General features: G+C 42.0%; 1 protein-coding gene and 1 pseudogene across 1 annotated transcript in view; one reads left to right on the plus strand and one right to left on the minus strand.

Annotated features, from left to right (window-relative positions):
- NLRP2 (NLR family pyrin domain containing 2) overlaps positions 1 to 14,282 on the minus strand; it is a 20,961-nt gene extending 6,679 nt beyond the window's left edge. Inside the window, exons 1-8 of the mRNA XM_016154285.2 lie at positions 14,003 to 14,282; positions 12,450 to 12,494; positions 10,448 to 10,522; positions 8,748 to 10,290; positions 5,891 to 6,061; positions 3,810 to 3,974; positions 2,069 to 2,239; positions 1,599 to 1,769 (exon numbers count right to left, since the gene is read on the minus strand). Of these exons, the coding sequence (XP_016009771.2) occupies positions 1,599 to 1,769; positions 2,069 to 2,239; positions 3,810 to 3,974; positions 5,891 to 6,061; positions 8,748 to 10,290; positions 10,448 to 10,522; positions 12,450 to 12,494; positions 14,003 to 14,282 (2,621 nt within the window). The remainder of the gene's footprint in view (positions 1 to 1,598; positions 1,770 to 2,068; positions 2,240 to 3,809; positions 3,975 to 5,890; positions 6,062 to 8,747; positions 10,291 to 10,447; positions 10,523 to 12,449; positions 12,495 to 14,002) is intronic.
- On the plus strand, positions 13,601 to 13,709 carry LOC118611880 (annotated as a pseudogene).
- Positions 14,283 to 15,996: the final 1,714 nt, after the last annotated feature.

A 15,996-nucleotide genomic window follows, 5' to 3' on the forward strand; every position in this document is an offset into this window, starting at 1 on the left:
GGAAGGAGAAGACCATGGACCTAGAAATGCAGTGGCTTTTGGAAGAAGGACACAGGGACCTCAGAGTTATAACCACAAAGAACCAAATTCTGTCAACAACCTGGATGAGCAAAGAAATGGATTTCTTCCTAGAATGTCCAGAAAGAGACACAGCCCCACTGACACTTGGGTTTTATCCCAGCGAGATGTATAGTGGACCTAAGGAACTATAAAATTGTGTTATGCCAATAAAGTTACGATAATTTGTTACAGCAGCAGTAGGATACCGGCACAGCTGCCTTTTGATTTTAATAAACTCTAAGCGACTGCACAGACCTTGGCTTCCACAAAGACTCCCTGTGGTGTGGCCAGATCCCAGGGAATGATGGCCATGTGATAAACCTAGGGATGTGGGACCACAGGCAGCTTTAGTGTCTTTGTCTCCCAAGCAAGGCACAACAGCAGCAAGGGGTCATAGGGCCTGGAGGGACAATAGGGGTGTATGACAGCTTTGAGGGTGACCTACGTGGACTGAGAGAGACCAATACGGTCTGGTAATTTATAGATTTATAGGAACTTCCCTGACTGTGGAGTAACAAAGGAAGCCCCAAGCAAATTAAGCTTTGAACACTTAGCAAAATAGGGAGGGGGTATGGATTAAAAAAAAAAACAACAGTTGAGCTTTAGGAAGAAAAAAGTTGATCTGTGTTTTCTGAGATTCATACCTTCTACAGGGATACAAAGTTGTTGAGATTTAATGTCTAAACTTCTGTTTTCTTGTCTGCAAACTGGGAGAAATGAGGAATTGTTTTATGAGGCTGAAGGATTCAATGAAACAAGATCTGGCCAGACTTCAGCATAATGTCTGGCACATACTAGGTGCTTAACAAACATTGACTATCACTATTTTATTTTTCCTTTGCCTTGGATGGAAGAAACTTTTAACACAATTTGACTTGAAGATAGGACTAGTGGTCTAGTAGCATCTTACCCCTATGGAATTTTATATTATTATAATGTTTGGGAGCTTAGATAGCTAGGTAAAAATCCTTTCCTTCTCCCTCTCTAACTGTGAACTAAGTACTGCATGAAATTTGAAGTGCATGCATATTTATCAGAGACTGGGTGCTTTAAGGTACAGTTGAAATTAAACCTAGTTTATAGGAAAAGTTGACAGTTACTAACTTTTGGTGGTGGTTTTGTAGATGGCAAGAACACCAGACATATTAACAATGATGAGAATCTCTGAATGGAAACAGTGTAGCCTCAAGTCCTGCGTAAAAATTTGTCCTATGATTTCAGCATTTACAGGTAGGTTATATTAAGCTTATTGGCAAATAATGTCATCTACACCCAACCACAGGTAGAATTTATGTTATAAAGTTCCAAGAACACACACAAAAAATCAAACCTGGAAATAAGCTATATTCTCCAAATTCATATAGAGTATTAACACCACTTGTAACTTTTTTTCTCTCTCACTCTCCTCCCAGGTATCACCAGATCTAACCATCAGCATTATATTTGGGGTATTCAGAGAAATTATTAAGTGCTTGCAACTGTCCTATGGAATCCTGTATATGTACACACATACATGTGCACAGCCAACAGGGACTTACACCAGGGTCTGTAGCTGACATTCAGGGTAACTCAAGCCCTCGCACAGAAGTTTCACCCCATGATCCCCGAGAGGATTCTTGGCCAAGCACAGGTGTGTCAGCCTCTGGTTGACAATCAAAGCAGAAGAAAGCTCCTTGCAACAGGCTCCTGTAAGATCACAGTCTTCCAATCTGCAAAAGCACCACACCCATGGCAAGATAGTGAGAACATTTCCACAGCCCAGCTTCCCTGGCGGTCTCCAGATGCTTCAGCCCGTCTAGTTAAACCACTCCCTCTCTCAATCATGTGCTGGTAAAACAGGAATGAGAGAAAGATGAGACACATGGGACCAAAAACAGGAACCGGGTGTCTCCATCAGTAGGAAGTTCCATAAGGGCTGTCCAGCAAATCTGAATGTCACCATAGCTCCCCTCTATGTGGCCCCAGACCTAAAATGAAGATACTCCATGGAAAGACAGGAAAGACTTACAACAGCCTCTGCAGGAAGCACTTTGGGTGTCTCAAAGTCATGTACAGCAATTTGGCACCCTCATCCAGGAGCTCATTTGCCATGAGGTTCAAGTACATGAGGGACTGGTTTATTTCAAGGGAGGAGGACAGATCAGCCCACTGCTGAGTGGTGGCAGAACAGGACACCAACCTGCAGGGGAAATAGAAACAAGTCTTTGAGACCCAAATGCCAGTGGCTGTCTCCAGTTTCCTTCCTCATTCCCCTCCACATGTTACACCATGGAGCACAGTTGTCAAAGGGTAGTCCCTGAACTAGCAGCATCACCATCTTCAGAAATGCCAACTCTCAGAAACCCTGCATGTATAGTCCAGTGATCTATGTTTTAAGGTGCCCTGCAATCACCTGGAATGTATGTTAAAACAAATTCTTGGGCCATATACCCAGAATCTGACTGAGAAGATCTGGGTGAAACCTAAGGATTTGGATTTTAACAAGTCCTCAGGTGATCTTGCTGTTGCCGTTGGTCTTGAAACCACATGTTGAAAACTAGTTATTTAGAAATCCAGCCAATCAAGCATATCAGGCAACAATGGCAGCTACATCCTACCCCTGGAGATGAATATTCTCGTTATGGGCAAGTCAAATTTCATTGAAACATTATGTGTATCATCATAGCCACTGGAGTGAGAGGTTTCTAAAAAATTATGGTTCTTCCATTTACTATGTATGAAGATGTGGTCAAGTTACCTGAATTCCTGAAACCTCATTTCCATCGTTAAGCTGGCAATAAGTCATACCCTCATGTTGAGTGTGTAAAATTGATAATTCACATGAAATTTACAAGTGGAATATATGCCACAAAGCTAAAATGCACAAAAATTCAGCTAAAACACTTTCTTCTCTTAGAGTCTCCACTATAACAGAGGAACCAGAGGGAACTGGAATGCAAAGTAGAATGTTAACTGCTTCCAATAAAATAAGCCAAACTTATATGGCATTGTGTCTCCTTCCATTTTGGGTATTCCTTTATTCATTGAGAAACAAATTAGTGACTCAACTCTATAAAATGACATAATGTATTTTCCTGGTGAATCCTGATCAGTGATGAATTCATATATGCTCGGATGTGGTTGCACTCAGTCCCCAAGTCCTTGTGAGATGTGCATCATTCCATGCTACTGATGGCAAGAAGACTTAAATAGCTCAAGATCATGTCAGGAAAGGAAGAGCCACAAGTTAAGACTAATAGGTCTCCTTAAATTGTGTACTTATTACTACTTGAATGTGGCCATGTGAGGGTCAGTGAAACCTGATGATGAGGGATAATTGTCACCAGAGCAACCACATGGAGAACTTCCCAAGGGGACTCTCTCAAACCAGGGGATGGCCAGGAAAGGGAAACCTGATTTTCCTGAAGTTCCCCTTCTGGGAAAGATGAGACCAGCAGCTGATATCATGAATCATGATGTAGGAGAAACAGGAACCATAGACAAATGATCCCTGGTTGAGGATGATATCCTGTTTCTGGGAGTTTCTTGGACTCAGAGCTGTTATGTACAGTTGTCTAGATTGTTCAATGATCAACAGAAGTGGAAACTAAACTTCAGCCTATTTTCTATTCTGAAACATGTGCCCTAAGTGGTACTGTTTCCAATAGAATAAGCGATTCCCTTCCCACCCTAATTTACACAGAATTGCTGGATAGGTGTGTAGCAGTTCTGTTTGTATGCTGAGAGTTCTTAGCAATGGCAAGACATACCTGAGATACTTCAGATTACATTTTGGGTGCCTCAAGACCTCACACAATGGAGGAAGCATATTGTTCTGGTCATTTCCTTGAAGGGTCAGGTGTGTTAGGGTCTCATAACCACGAAAAATGATGCAGAACTTCTGGTAAGCGTCAGCTGGAGAAACGTTTTTGAGGCTAGGACAAATAAAACAAAGGTGAGATCTTGAATTCCCATACCTATGCTGCATATAGATAGTAACTTAGGGCTGCAGTATGTTTAAATGTTAGAAACTATTTTTCATATATTTTGCCTTTATCGAGGTATTATTGACAAATAAAAATTGCATATATTTAAGGTGCACAACTTAATGTTTTAATACACCTGATTTTCCTGATTTTCTAACTTTATTCAACTACATATATTTTTTGATCATATTCAGCTCAGGATGAATTTGAATGCTCAGGCCTGTCTCAGCACCTTGATACCATGTACCTGATGAGGTCGTTGCCACAATCAAGCTAATGTGCATAGCTATCATCTCTCATAGTTATCATTTTCTGTGTGTGTGTGTGTGTGTGTGTGTGTGTGTGTGTGTGTGGTGAGAACGTTTAAGATAAATTTTCTTAGCAAGTTTCAAGTGTACAATGCAGTAGTGTTAACTGCCATAGCATTGCCGTTCATTAGGTCTCCAGAACTCATTGCATGTCTGAAACTCTGTACCCCTTGACTAACAACTCATTCTAGAAACTATTAGAAGTTCCAGTTTCTTTAGTCATCTCAGATTTCCGCCAAAGGGAAGTCAATCATAAGCCATCGTTCCAGACAAAAGCAGTTCTATGGCTTTTTGAAAAAGATAAGGAAGGATAATATCTCTTTTCCCTGATGTGGTAGCAACAGGCACTTCACAAGCATGGTGTCCTGCTGAACACTTTGACTTCAAGAAACATTCTCGAAGGATTGCATGGTTGATATAACCCTCATTGGGCCAGGGCTGTTATTTCTCTACACTGAGAACGAAAAATACAGAGGGGACACCTGTGGCTTGAAAAGGTCTCCTTGATATCAAAGCTCCCTTAGCAGGCTATGTCGTGTTTATTCCCCTTCCCCAAGTCCCCTCCATGCCTTCCCCCACTTACCACATGCCTAAATTTAACAAATTTAAGCTTGCAGACTTTCCCAGCACACTAGCTATGCAAAAATGAAACTTAGGTCCAAAAAGACTCCAAAATACTGTCTTACATGGATAAAGGCATGCTCTGTTTTGAACACAAGTATTTAAATTACATAATTACCTTTTCCAGCCTCATCCTTTTTTTTCTAACTTTATTCAACTACATATATTTTTTTATCATATTCAGCTCAGGATGAATTTGAATGCTCAGGCCTGTCTCAGCACCTTGATACCATGTCTCTATATCAGTGGTTCTCAGTCAGTGGTGATTTTGTGTCCTCCTGGGGACACTTGGCAACTTTGGGTGTATGGGTGTTACTAGCATCTGGAAAGCAGAGGCCAGGGATGCTGCTAAATATTCTACAGTGCGCAGGACAGTGTCCCCACTGCCAAAAAGAAACATCGAGCCTAAGTGTCAGCAGAGGCTGAGAAACATTGCTCTATATACAGCACTATTGTCACAATGAGACTAAGACTGCTCCCAGGATCTTCAGGTTTCTCTCTGTGTTCCGTGGACATCCAAATTGCAATTCACGTTGTATTAAAATTACTTAATAAAAAAAGTAGAATGGTGGTTGCCGGTGGCTCTGGAGAAGGGGTCATGGGAGTTAGTGTTTAATGGGGATGGAGTTTCAGGATGGGAAAATGAAAAAGTCCTGGAGATGGATGGTGGGGATGATCACACAGCAGTGTGAATGTGCTCAATGCCACAGAACTCACTCTCAGTGATGGTGAAGAAGGCAAGTATTACGTTATGGATATTTCATTGCAATACAAATTTGGAAAAATTACTTTATATGATTTTCTCAGTAGACAAATTTAAAGACTGGATTCGCTCAATTCCTGTGTTTTGAGTACCTAGTTGGGGTCTGGGATGAGAATTCAAATACCGTTCTGATAAGCTTAGGGGTTTTAATCTTGGGGTGGGCTTCTACTTACACCACTTTCTGGATATTATGGGTAGCAGAGGCTATTTTTTCACAAAGAATCCTCACTGATGAGGTACTGAGGAAGCTCTGACTGATGTCCAGAAACACCAGATTCTTGTTTGAGCCAAACATGGAACAAAGGTCCACCCAGAAAGGAAGCGTGTGTTGGTCATTCTTGGACCTGCAGGGAAGAGACAAGGGAAGGAATTTACTAAACATTGCTGGAGAGAAAACTAACATTTGTACATTGCCTTGAAGGTATTTAGGATTGTTCTGGGCATACGCCCTTAATAAAAAGTTAGATGATTGAATCATTTAGCATCACTATCAGATAACTCATTGACTACAACATATCCCTGGAGAAAGAACTTCATAAACTTCTTGCACAGCATCTGATAGAATGTTAGAATAAGTCAAAACTATTACCATATCTTTGATAAAAGATTGAGGGTGATATACATATCAATAGAGGATATTAGACTCTATGATAATATGTCCATATAGACAATATATTCAAGCTAATTTACAACTATATTTGCTGACCTAAAATGATGTCTATAAAAACTTGAGAAAATAGTCTCTAAGTGGTTACATATTCATAATACACAGACTTCTCAAGGAATGTTTATTTTGCTCTGGTGGTTACTTCTGGGTAGTAGGATTTGTGTGAGTGATGTGGTTTCCTTATCTTTTTCAATATTGCTTAACTTTTCTATTTACATAGGGGAATTTGTAATCAGAAAAAATATATTTTGATTTTTAGGGCACTTGAAACATAATTGTCCAAAAGTTAAAATATTTTTAGTAACCAACAAGGGGATAGATACCATGAAAGCTAAGAAATAGTCTACTATCTGAAGGTTTTCATGGAGGAAAAAGAAAGGTAAAAATGTGCAAGGAATAAAAGTTATTATTAAATACAATAGAGAACAAAATGTAATTTACTATTTTGAAGTAGTAGGTATGGTGGCTGGAGATAATGGAGGAGAAAGGAAGAGTCTTTGAAGGCAAAAGCTTCATTAGTAGACTCGACTGAATAGCAACTCTACACAGAGTAGACATTTATGATTTAATGTAGGAGAAGAAAAGGGAAATCAGACAGAACTTAGATTTTCTCAGCTCTAGTGCCCCTGGATGTTTTATGACCATGTTATGCCATTAGTTTTACTAGTGGTGCCTGCCTTTATGAAAGACACATCCAACAAAAATGGCCTTTTATAAATATTTAGGCAACAGGAGGAAAAGTTGGTTTCTGCCTAGAGTTTGTGACTTTTCAAAGAGTGTGTTTAATATGTTCTAGGGGGAAAAATTAAGAGACTGTGTAGGGTTTAGTGTCAGCAGCTATCTTGTCAAGATAAAATAGTTAAGCCAATAAGTAGAGCACCCCCTCCTTATGACCCTGCTGTGGAAAGAAGTGATTTAATCAGAAAATATCTAGTGATTTAACTATCACCTTGGGAGCTACAGACCAGCAGTACTCTGGACCTGCTGTGATGGATAGCAGAAGTGGCAAAAAGCATATGAAGGAAACTTCCATGAAAACTCGAGTTTGCATTACAGACCAGAATTATCATAATCAAATCTAAAGATATTCAGTTCCTTCTCCTTCTTCTCAGACCATGCAACCAAACAAAGGTTAATTAAAAAGAAGCAAAGAGAAAAAGAGAGACTATTTTGAGTTGGGATCTTATATGGGAGGGAGGGAGGGGGGGAGAAAGAGAGAAAGAGAGAAAGAGAGAGAGAGAGAGAGAGAGAGAGAGAGAGAGAGAGAGAGAGAGACTGACTTAGTTATTGGTGCAATTTATTTTTCTTAGTTATTGGTTTCAATTTCTTAGTTATTGGTGCACCTCTTAAATAATCCTTCTGCATTTGGATGAGAGAAGAAAAAAAATCAGAATATGGATGAAGGGATAAAGTCTGTAGCCTGCTGGTTATCCATAAGGTAGAGAAATGTTCACGCCAAGCTATGGCTGATCTTAATGTTTCCTGGAGCTAACTCCAGTTCATGACTCTTTACTACATGATGAAGAAATATGAGAAAATGTTAAGGAACTCTGTAAAACAGACATCTCAACCTGGAAAGAAACAAGGGCATGAAGATTTCAAGGAGTGAGAAAGAGGTGAGTTGGTAAGATGTTGATGTGATGTTGGTATGATGGGGGACATGACCTGTCACCATAAAGTAGCAATTTTGGATTGCAGCCACATGCCTTTGTAAGTCAATATATGTGAATTATAATGCCACTCAAGCACACTTTTCTGAGGCCAGTATCTCTATCTCATTGTGGAAAATTACACATTTCCAGTAGCCGCCAGGTTAGAAACCTTATTTGGAAACTCTATAATGAGTTCAGTTGATATTACTTGAGTCTAAATCAAGAATGCCAGACTCAGAACTGACTGGGGCCATCTCGTTGTCTGTCTGTCCAGCGAGGTGCCCATGAAGAGAACCTTCCTGATAACTAACAGGTGAGGTGTAGCTTTCAGAAACATTGTTGATTCAGCTTCTAAGGACAGATCTTTAATACTTTTCCAGCAGTCCTGCCCAAAACGAGACGGTCCCTCCACACATCCCTTAAAGTCTACACAACCCATAGGCAGACTCCAGTTGGCTGAGCCACTTGCAACAATTGCTCAGCTAACGTAAAAAGGACACATGACCCAAACAAAGTCTGGTTATGAAGCCCCTATTCTACATCAGAAATTGTGTCTCCTCCCTCGAATGGTGAGCCAGCAGGAAGAAATTCAGGCAAGAAGAAAATATTAACCTTAAGTCAAGGGGACAGAAGACTGTCCCCTTCTCAGTGGAGCATGGGGGTGGGGCTGAAGGTAGGAGAACCCGTAGGGCGAGAAGTGACAGTTCTTACCTCTCTACCGGGGCATCTGATTCCAATGCCGTGTCACTCTCCAGGAATATCCCCTTTTCTACCTGCAGCAAGATCTTCTGTAAGTTCTGACAGTGCCTGAGGCAGAAGGACGAGTGCACGAGGTCCATTCTAGTCTTCACGTGCAGGGACACCTCCGAGACGTGGTCCATGGCGTCCCTCACGAGCAGCTCCTCCTGAGACTCGTGGAGACAGTGCATCACCTCGCTCAGGTCCATCGCCCAGAAGGGCTCGGAGTTCAACAGCTCCTGTGCGACCCCAGTTGTCACCCGGCAGCCGAACGTGGTCTCCAATTCCCCGGCCATCCTTTCATTCGCGAGGCCGAATAAAAAGCGGGCGACATGGGCCAGGCTGGGGTTCTTCAGTCTCTCTTCCTTGGAGAACAGCTCCTGTGCGTCCCTGATGTTGCTCCCATGGCGACACACAGCGCCCTCGCCGTCTTCGTCCTCCAGGATGTAGAACACGGCAGCGAGAAACTGCTGGATGCTGAGGTGGACGAAGGAATAGCAGCCCGCGCTGTCTGCGTCCTTGTGCAGGACCTCCGCGTCTAGCAAGGGACATAACGCAGCCTCCGCCAGCCCAAGCTCCGCCAGGTCCTCAGCGTCGAACACCGATGTCCGTGCCCACATGCCCCCGGCAGCCAGGAGGCAAGCGGCCTGCAGCGGGGCCGGGCTAGGGCGGCCTCTGGGAGCCGGTGTGAACTGGTCACACAGGAAGCGCAGGAACAGCGCGGTGGTGGTTCTGCAGGTGGCGGCAGGGTCCTCTCCATGCTCCAGCTGCAGCTTCAGGTAAGTGCACAGCACCCCGCATACTGCGGGGGCCGTGCCCAGGCGCCACAGGCCGGGGTGGCTCTGCATCAGCGCGAGGGCTCGTAGCACCTGCCCCTCGTCCTCAAAGTGTTTCAGGATGCTCGCCGTCCTGTCGGGCTCCGACAGTCCCTCAACCTCCACAAGGAGCGGCTGGTCCAGAAGGCGCCGCAGCTCTGGCAGGGCACCCGGCCGAGTGGTGACCAACAGTGTGGCCTGGGGGGATAGCTGCCTCTTCAGCAAACTCCCTAGGAGGACGTGCGCCGGCTTACGCATGTTCCAGTCGCTGCAAATGTCTTGGATGAGTGACCCCGAGGGCACTCTCAGCTCATCGAAACCATCCACTACGAACAGGAGCTTCTGTGCTGGGGCTCGCGCCTCTGGGACGGCTTCCCGTGCATCAGGTGGGTTCTTGGAGATCAGCTCCACGAAAGTGCACGTCCCCCTGCGGTTGAGTTCCTTGCAGCTGAGATAGAAGGCTGGGCTGAGGGTCTTTGTGAGGCTGTCTCGGGTCCAGTCCAGCATCACTTTCTTAGCCAGTGTGGTTTTCCCAACACCCGCAGGGCCATGCAGCACCACTGTGTATGGAAATGGCCCTGCAAGCATTTCAGGATTACAGAATGGGATCAGCCTCTCATATCTCTGGGTGACAATGTGGACATCGTCACTGGCTCCAGGCCAAAAGTTCTTCAATATACTTCTGTATTCATCTTGTTTATCTTCAGTGATGTGAGGTGGGATAGATAGATAGGATATGGCTGGGTTATTCATTAGGAAAAAAGTAATTTGTGTTAAGTAGAAAAGGAAAAACAGGGGGAGTGTGGTTATACAGAATCATCTGACACCAAGCTCACCCCAGGAAGGCACGATACAGACCTGGCTTTTCTCCTTCCAAACCTTCTTTTGCTTCTCCTGGGTTTTTGACATCCTCTCCTTGTACTTTTGTGAGCTCTGAAAAATAGAAATTAAAGTGAGCTTGACACAAAAATAGGTTTCCTAGATACACAATGAAACATTCCTTAGCCATAAAAAGGAATGAAATGTCATTTGCAACAACAGGATAGCTTGGTGAGGGTCTCGATGTGATATTATCAAAGTTGTCTGAGCATCTTAAATTGCAAAATATAAGAGAAACTCTATATACAACATAGTCTTGCTTTTTTATAAACTGAATTATGATTCTTTCCAAAGTTTGTTTTCCCCTTATTCTTATGTAGTGAAGAAGGCATTGTCCATGAGACAAATGGTGATTATAAACAGTGGAGAAAATGAGGTTGGAGGGAGACAGAGTCCTCTCAAGGGAAAGGACAGCAAGGAGGGGAATGCTTCTCTTGGCTTATTCCAACATTGAATGTTCTAAGACCAACCTAGCTCCTTGTCTTTTTCTAAATGCTGCTGTATTTCTTCTAGGTATACACATTTGGGTTCCTTAGTCTGTGTTTTCCCTGAAAAAAAGAGAGGATGTCATGGGCTTGTCATTATCCTAGTATTGAAAGTTGTTTGGGAGAGAATGGGACTTCAAGATGACTCAAGGTCAGAGCTGGGTCTTGACATTTAAGCCCTGATTACGTAGAAAGGATGGCACTGGAGATAAAATTGAAGTGATCACATGCCTTTCTGGCAAGTGACTTCCCATGCAGTTCAGAATATATGATGAAAGGAATGGACACTCACATACTCTTTTTTAAGGACATCAGGAAACCCTCATGGATTAGTTTCCTGGTTTCAGTGAATTAAGTAGCATTGTCCTAAGAAGGATTTTAGGAACAGGGCAGAGGCGTAATGGGAGAAGCATTGTTTCAAGCTCAACTTTGCATGGTAAAGGGGCAAGTCTATGGAAATTCTGAAGAGATATCCAGGAAGCAGTTGGATGTAAGCTTCTGAAGTTCAGGAAAAATACAGGTCAGAAGATACCTTTTCGAAAGGCTTCAGGATATAAATCACAGTAAGACTTCAAGGGATGGCAACCAGGACCAATATATGCTGAGTGGAAAATGATTGTAAAGAAGCAAGGCAGCAGAAGCAACGATATCATAGAAGGTGCCAGTAAGATTTTAAACGAAGAACTGCAAGTTTACTGAGAACAGTTAATGGAATGCCAGCTTTGTGGCTCATGCTGTTCCTTGAAGCATTGCCAAGGAACCACCAATTTACAGTTTTCTTTCAGGCCATTACTGTAGGACATTTAATGTATCCATGTATCAACAGAGGTAGTTGGAGCATCTGGGTTTACATGTGAAAGGGCTTGCCTTCACTTTTCCAGCCATCCCTGGTCAAGCCCAAGGCATATTTTTAAGGATTTTGATAATACTAAAAGAATGTTGAAAATCATTGACTCAAAAAATCCTTTTGACCAGGAATGTAAATATTTTCTGCTCTGTGGGCCATGCAGTCTGTTGCAGCAACTCACCTCTGCCTTTGTAGGGCAAAGGCAGTCTCAGGTGATGCAGAAGTGAATGGGGGTGCTCTTTGTATCTTCAAACAAATACAATTTTGTTCACATGTATGGAAATGTGAATTTCATAGCCTGTAATATATTCTTTTGATTTGGCATCCCCAGCCATTTAAAAACATAAATGGCTTGTGGAATGACATACAAAAGCAGGTACAAAAGGATATGGCAGGTGGGATTTGGTTTGTGAGCCATGGCTTGCCACCCTCTGCTTTCAGTCAGCCTGACATCCAGCTTATCTAGACATGACTTTGATTTCCTGTATAAATACTGCCTCCTTTTATCTTTCAATGTCTTATCACTGCCACCTGGATGACAGCAGAAGTCTTATATTTCTTTGCCTTCCTAGCGCCCGCCACTGTATCTTATCCTCGAATTCCAAAATCGCATTTGAAAAAAAAAAAGATCATAGATGAGGTGACTTACCTAATGACAGAGGCTTATTTTCCTGAAGAGACTTCAAAGCTGCTTCTGAAAAAAGAGGAGATGAACGAAATTTACCCTTTTCAGAGCCAGGCTATGTGGGGCCATGTGCATCATTTTTTCTACTACTTTCAAATCTTTAATCTCTAGAGGCCAGTGAGAGAGAGGCCAAACCCTCACCTGTCTACTGAAGATGGGGAATATATGGCTAAAAACAGATTTCTAGCTGGAATAAAACCAGCAATATTTTTAAATTAAAAAAAAAACACATAAGATAGGAAGTAGAGCTGTTTTACATACCCCTTTTTGGGGAGCAAGGCAGAGAGAAAATGCAGTCGAACCGTTCTCCAAGACAAATACAATGCCTGCCAGAAAAGCAAGCTAGCTATGTAATTTAAAATTTCCTAGTAGCCATGTTATAAAAGGTAAAAAGAGGTGCAACTAATTTTCATAATTTTTTTATGTAACTGTGTAGAATGTTACCTCTTCAATGTGTAATCAATATAAGAGTAACGAATGAGATAGTACACAAGACAATATGTTTAAAAGCTGGTGCATACTTTAGCCTTATATACAGCACACCTGCATTCAAAGGAGCCACAGTTCAAGTGCTACTGTATCAGGCAGCAGAGCTCTAGATCACATTTTCAAATCTCAGATGTGTATAGGAATCACTTTAGAAGCTTTTAAGAATTCAATGTCTGGGGAGCCATAGATCAATTAGTTAAATCAGTATCTCCTGTGATAGGTTGGGGACATCAGTATATTTAGAGCTTCCCAGGAAATTACCTAGAACAGTGAAAGTTGAGAACCACGGACCTAAAACATGGTTTGCCACTTGGGGTAATTTTGCCCCCAAGGGGATATTTGGCTGAGTCTAAAGATATTGTTGGTTGTTACCAGTGGAGGGGTGTGCTACTAGCATCTAATGGGGAGAGGTGCTGGGATTCTAGCACAGGGGTATCAGGGCTACTCCTAAATACCCAAGAATGCACAGGGTGTCCCTTCTCTACCCCCAAAGAATCACCCAGCCCCAAATGCCGCTGATCTAAAGGAAGGTAGAGGTTCAAATTTGTAAGTGTGTGTAAGAATATTTATAGACACACTATGTGGAGAGAAAACATTATAAGTAGGAATTGAAATGAAAACAGAAGGTCTACAGCTATGCCACCCTGAATGTGCCTGATCTTGGAAGCTAAGCAGGATTGGGCCTGGTTAGTACTTGGATGGGAGACCACCTAGGAACACCAGATGCTGTAGGCATTAAAAAATAAAATAAATAAATCAAAAACAGAGTGTATGTAATAATTTAACATCTTGGAGAACATATGAAATAAAGGGATCATGACTATATTTCAGAAAGTCTTGAATGGAAGAATAGAGGCATGGAGAGGAGCCCAGCACAGGCATACGATACCCAGAAGGCATAGAAATAGCCAGAATATAAGAACCAAGAGACTTCATGAAGCTCTAGTATCTGTGTTCAGCCTCTCCAAGGCTCAACACTATTTCTGTTCCTTCCCCCTAGGACACAGTATGGACTCATTTTTGCTTACCCCTGAGTTCATCCTTTGCTCTCTGAGACAAATCTGTTTTGTCCATCATGTCGAAGATCTGAATGGCCACCATTTCCACCCAATTGCTGGCACAGCGGTTGGTGAGAATTTCTGCCAATTGCTTCCCATCTGCCTCATCTACTTCCATCTGGGGGATGTTCTCCAACTCATCTTTTGGACAGAGCATCCTCAACAGAGACTTGAACTTGCTTAACTCGGCCTGGTCAAGCTGTTGCAGAAGAAGCTGCAGGCTGAAATCCAGCTGTGCAGAAGGGACCATCCTGTTCTACACGTGAGACCTGAGCTTTTGGCATTAATGGAGAATTAAGGGAAGACATGGGCAGAGACAGTAAATTGGTACTCCCCTCTCAAATGCTTGTTGCTTCTGTGCTGAAGACTGGGATAGTCTCATTCATTGTCTAACCTGGTGCTTTAAGAACAAACTCCCAAATAGAGGTGCAATTCATTCAGAATGCTCTAACATTTTGGTTTGACACAATGGCTCATATTTTTTTTTTTATAATATGAAAGTATTTATTATCAGCAATATTAATTTTTCATCTTTATGGAAATATAATAGAAAATTAGTTGATTGTATTTACACTGTACAATTCAGTTTTTTTCAATTATAGTTGGCATACAATAATAAAGTTTCAGTTATATAGCATATTGATCAAAGATCCACATAACTTGCAAAGTGATCACTCCACTAAATCTAGTACCCTCTTCTGCCTTACATATTTATTACAACATTATTAACCATCTTCTCCATGTTACACTCTATATCTCCATGTCTATTCTATCCTCTTAATCCCTTTGCCCTTCTTTGTCCCCCCCAACCCCCATCCCATCTAGTGTTTCTCTAAATATTCTGTCTCTATGAGTTTATTCCCATGTTTTTGTTGTTGTTGTTGTTGTTGACTTTATTCTTTAGATTCTACATGTACATGAAATCATGCGATATTTGTCTTTATCTGACCCATTTCATTCAGTGCAATATCTTCTAGGTCCATCAAAGCAGTATCTTTTTCATCCCCTTCCTTTTAGTCTATGTGTGTCTTTTAATCTGAAGTTAGTCTCTTGTAGGCAGCATATGTAGGGATCTTATCTTTTTGTCCATTCAGCCACTCTTATCTTTTTGTTGGAGAATTTAATCCTTTTCCGTTTGAAGTACTTGTTGATAGGAATGTAGTTGTTATCATTCTTTATTTCGGTTTTTTTTAACAGTTTTTTCTTCTTAAAGAAGTCACTCCAACATTTCCTATAATACTGGCTTAGTGTTGATAAATTCCTTTAGGTTATTTTTGTCTGGGAAGCTCTTTATCTGTCCTTCAACTCTAAATGATAGTTTATACTGGATAAAGTATTCTTGATTGTAGATCCTGGGTTTTCATCACATCGAATATTTTGTATCAAGCCATTCTGTCCTGTATAGTTTCTTTTGAGAAATCAGCTGCCAGTTTTATGGGTGCTCCCTCATAGGTAACTAATTGCTTTTCTCTTGCTGATTTTAAGATTCTGTCTTTGTATTTAACCTTTTGCATGTTTCTTGGTGTGGGTCTCTTTGGGTTCCTGGTTTTTGGAACTCTCTGAGCTTCCTGGGGTTGTATGTTTATTTCCTTCTCTAGGTGTCACTGCCCCACCTGGGATGATTGCCAACAGCTTTTAATTACCCCCTTGACCCCTCAGAAGAACGTGGATGCATTCGGACTGAAACATAAAAGATAGCTGTGGGAGGGAGGAGAGTTGAAGAAGCAGGGGAACAGATTGAGGAAGAATTTTCCTCCACCCTCCTAGACTGGAGACACAATTCTCAGGCAGGGAAAATGGCATTAGATTGGTACCACCAGATTCTAATTGGGGGAACTAGGATGGCTGCTCGCCAACCAACTAACCTTTCTAAGGTAACTGAAGTTATACAGGGAGGGACCTTAGGAATCCCCTGAAGCGTCTCTTGAATGAGGCATACCGGGCATATACCCCCATTGATCCTG

This window comes from Rousettus aegyptiacus, unplaced genomic scaffold (genome assembly GCF_014176215.1).
Source record: "Rousettus aegyptiacus isolate mRouAeg1 unplaced genomic scaffold, mRouAeg1.p scaffold_m13_p_14, whole genome shotgun sequence".
NCBI classification, from domain to species: domain Eukaryota; kingdom Metazoa; phylum Chordata; class Mammalia; order Chiroptera; family Pteropodidae; genus Rousettus; species Rousettus aegyptiacus.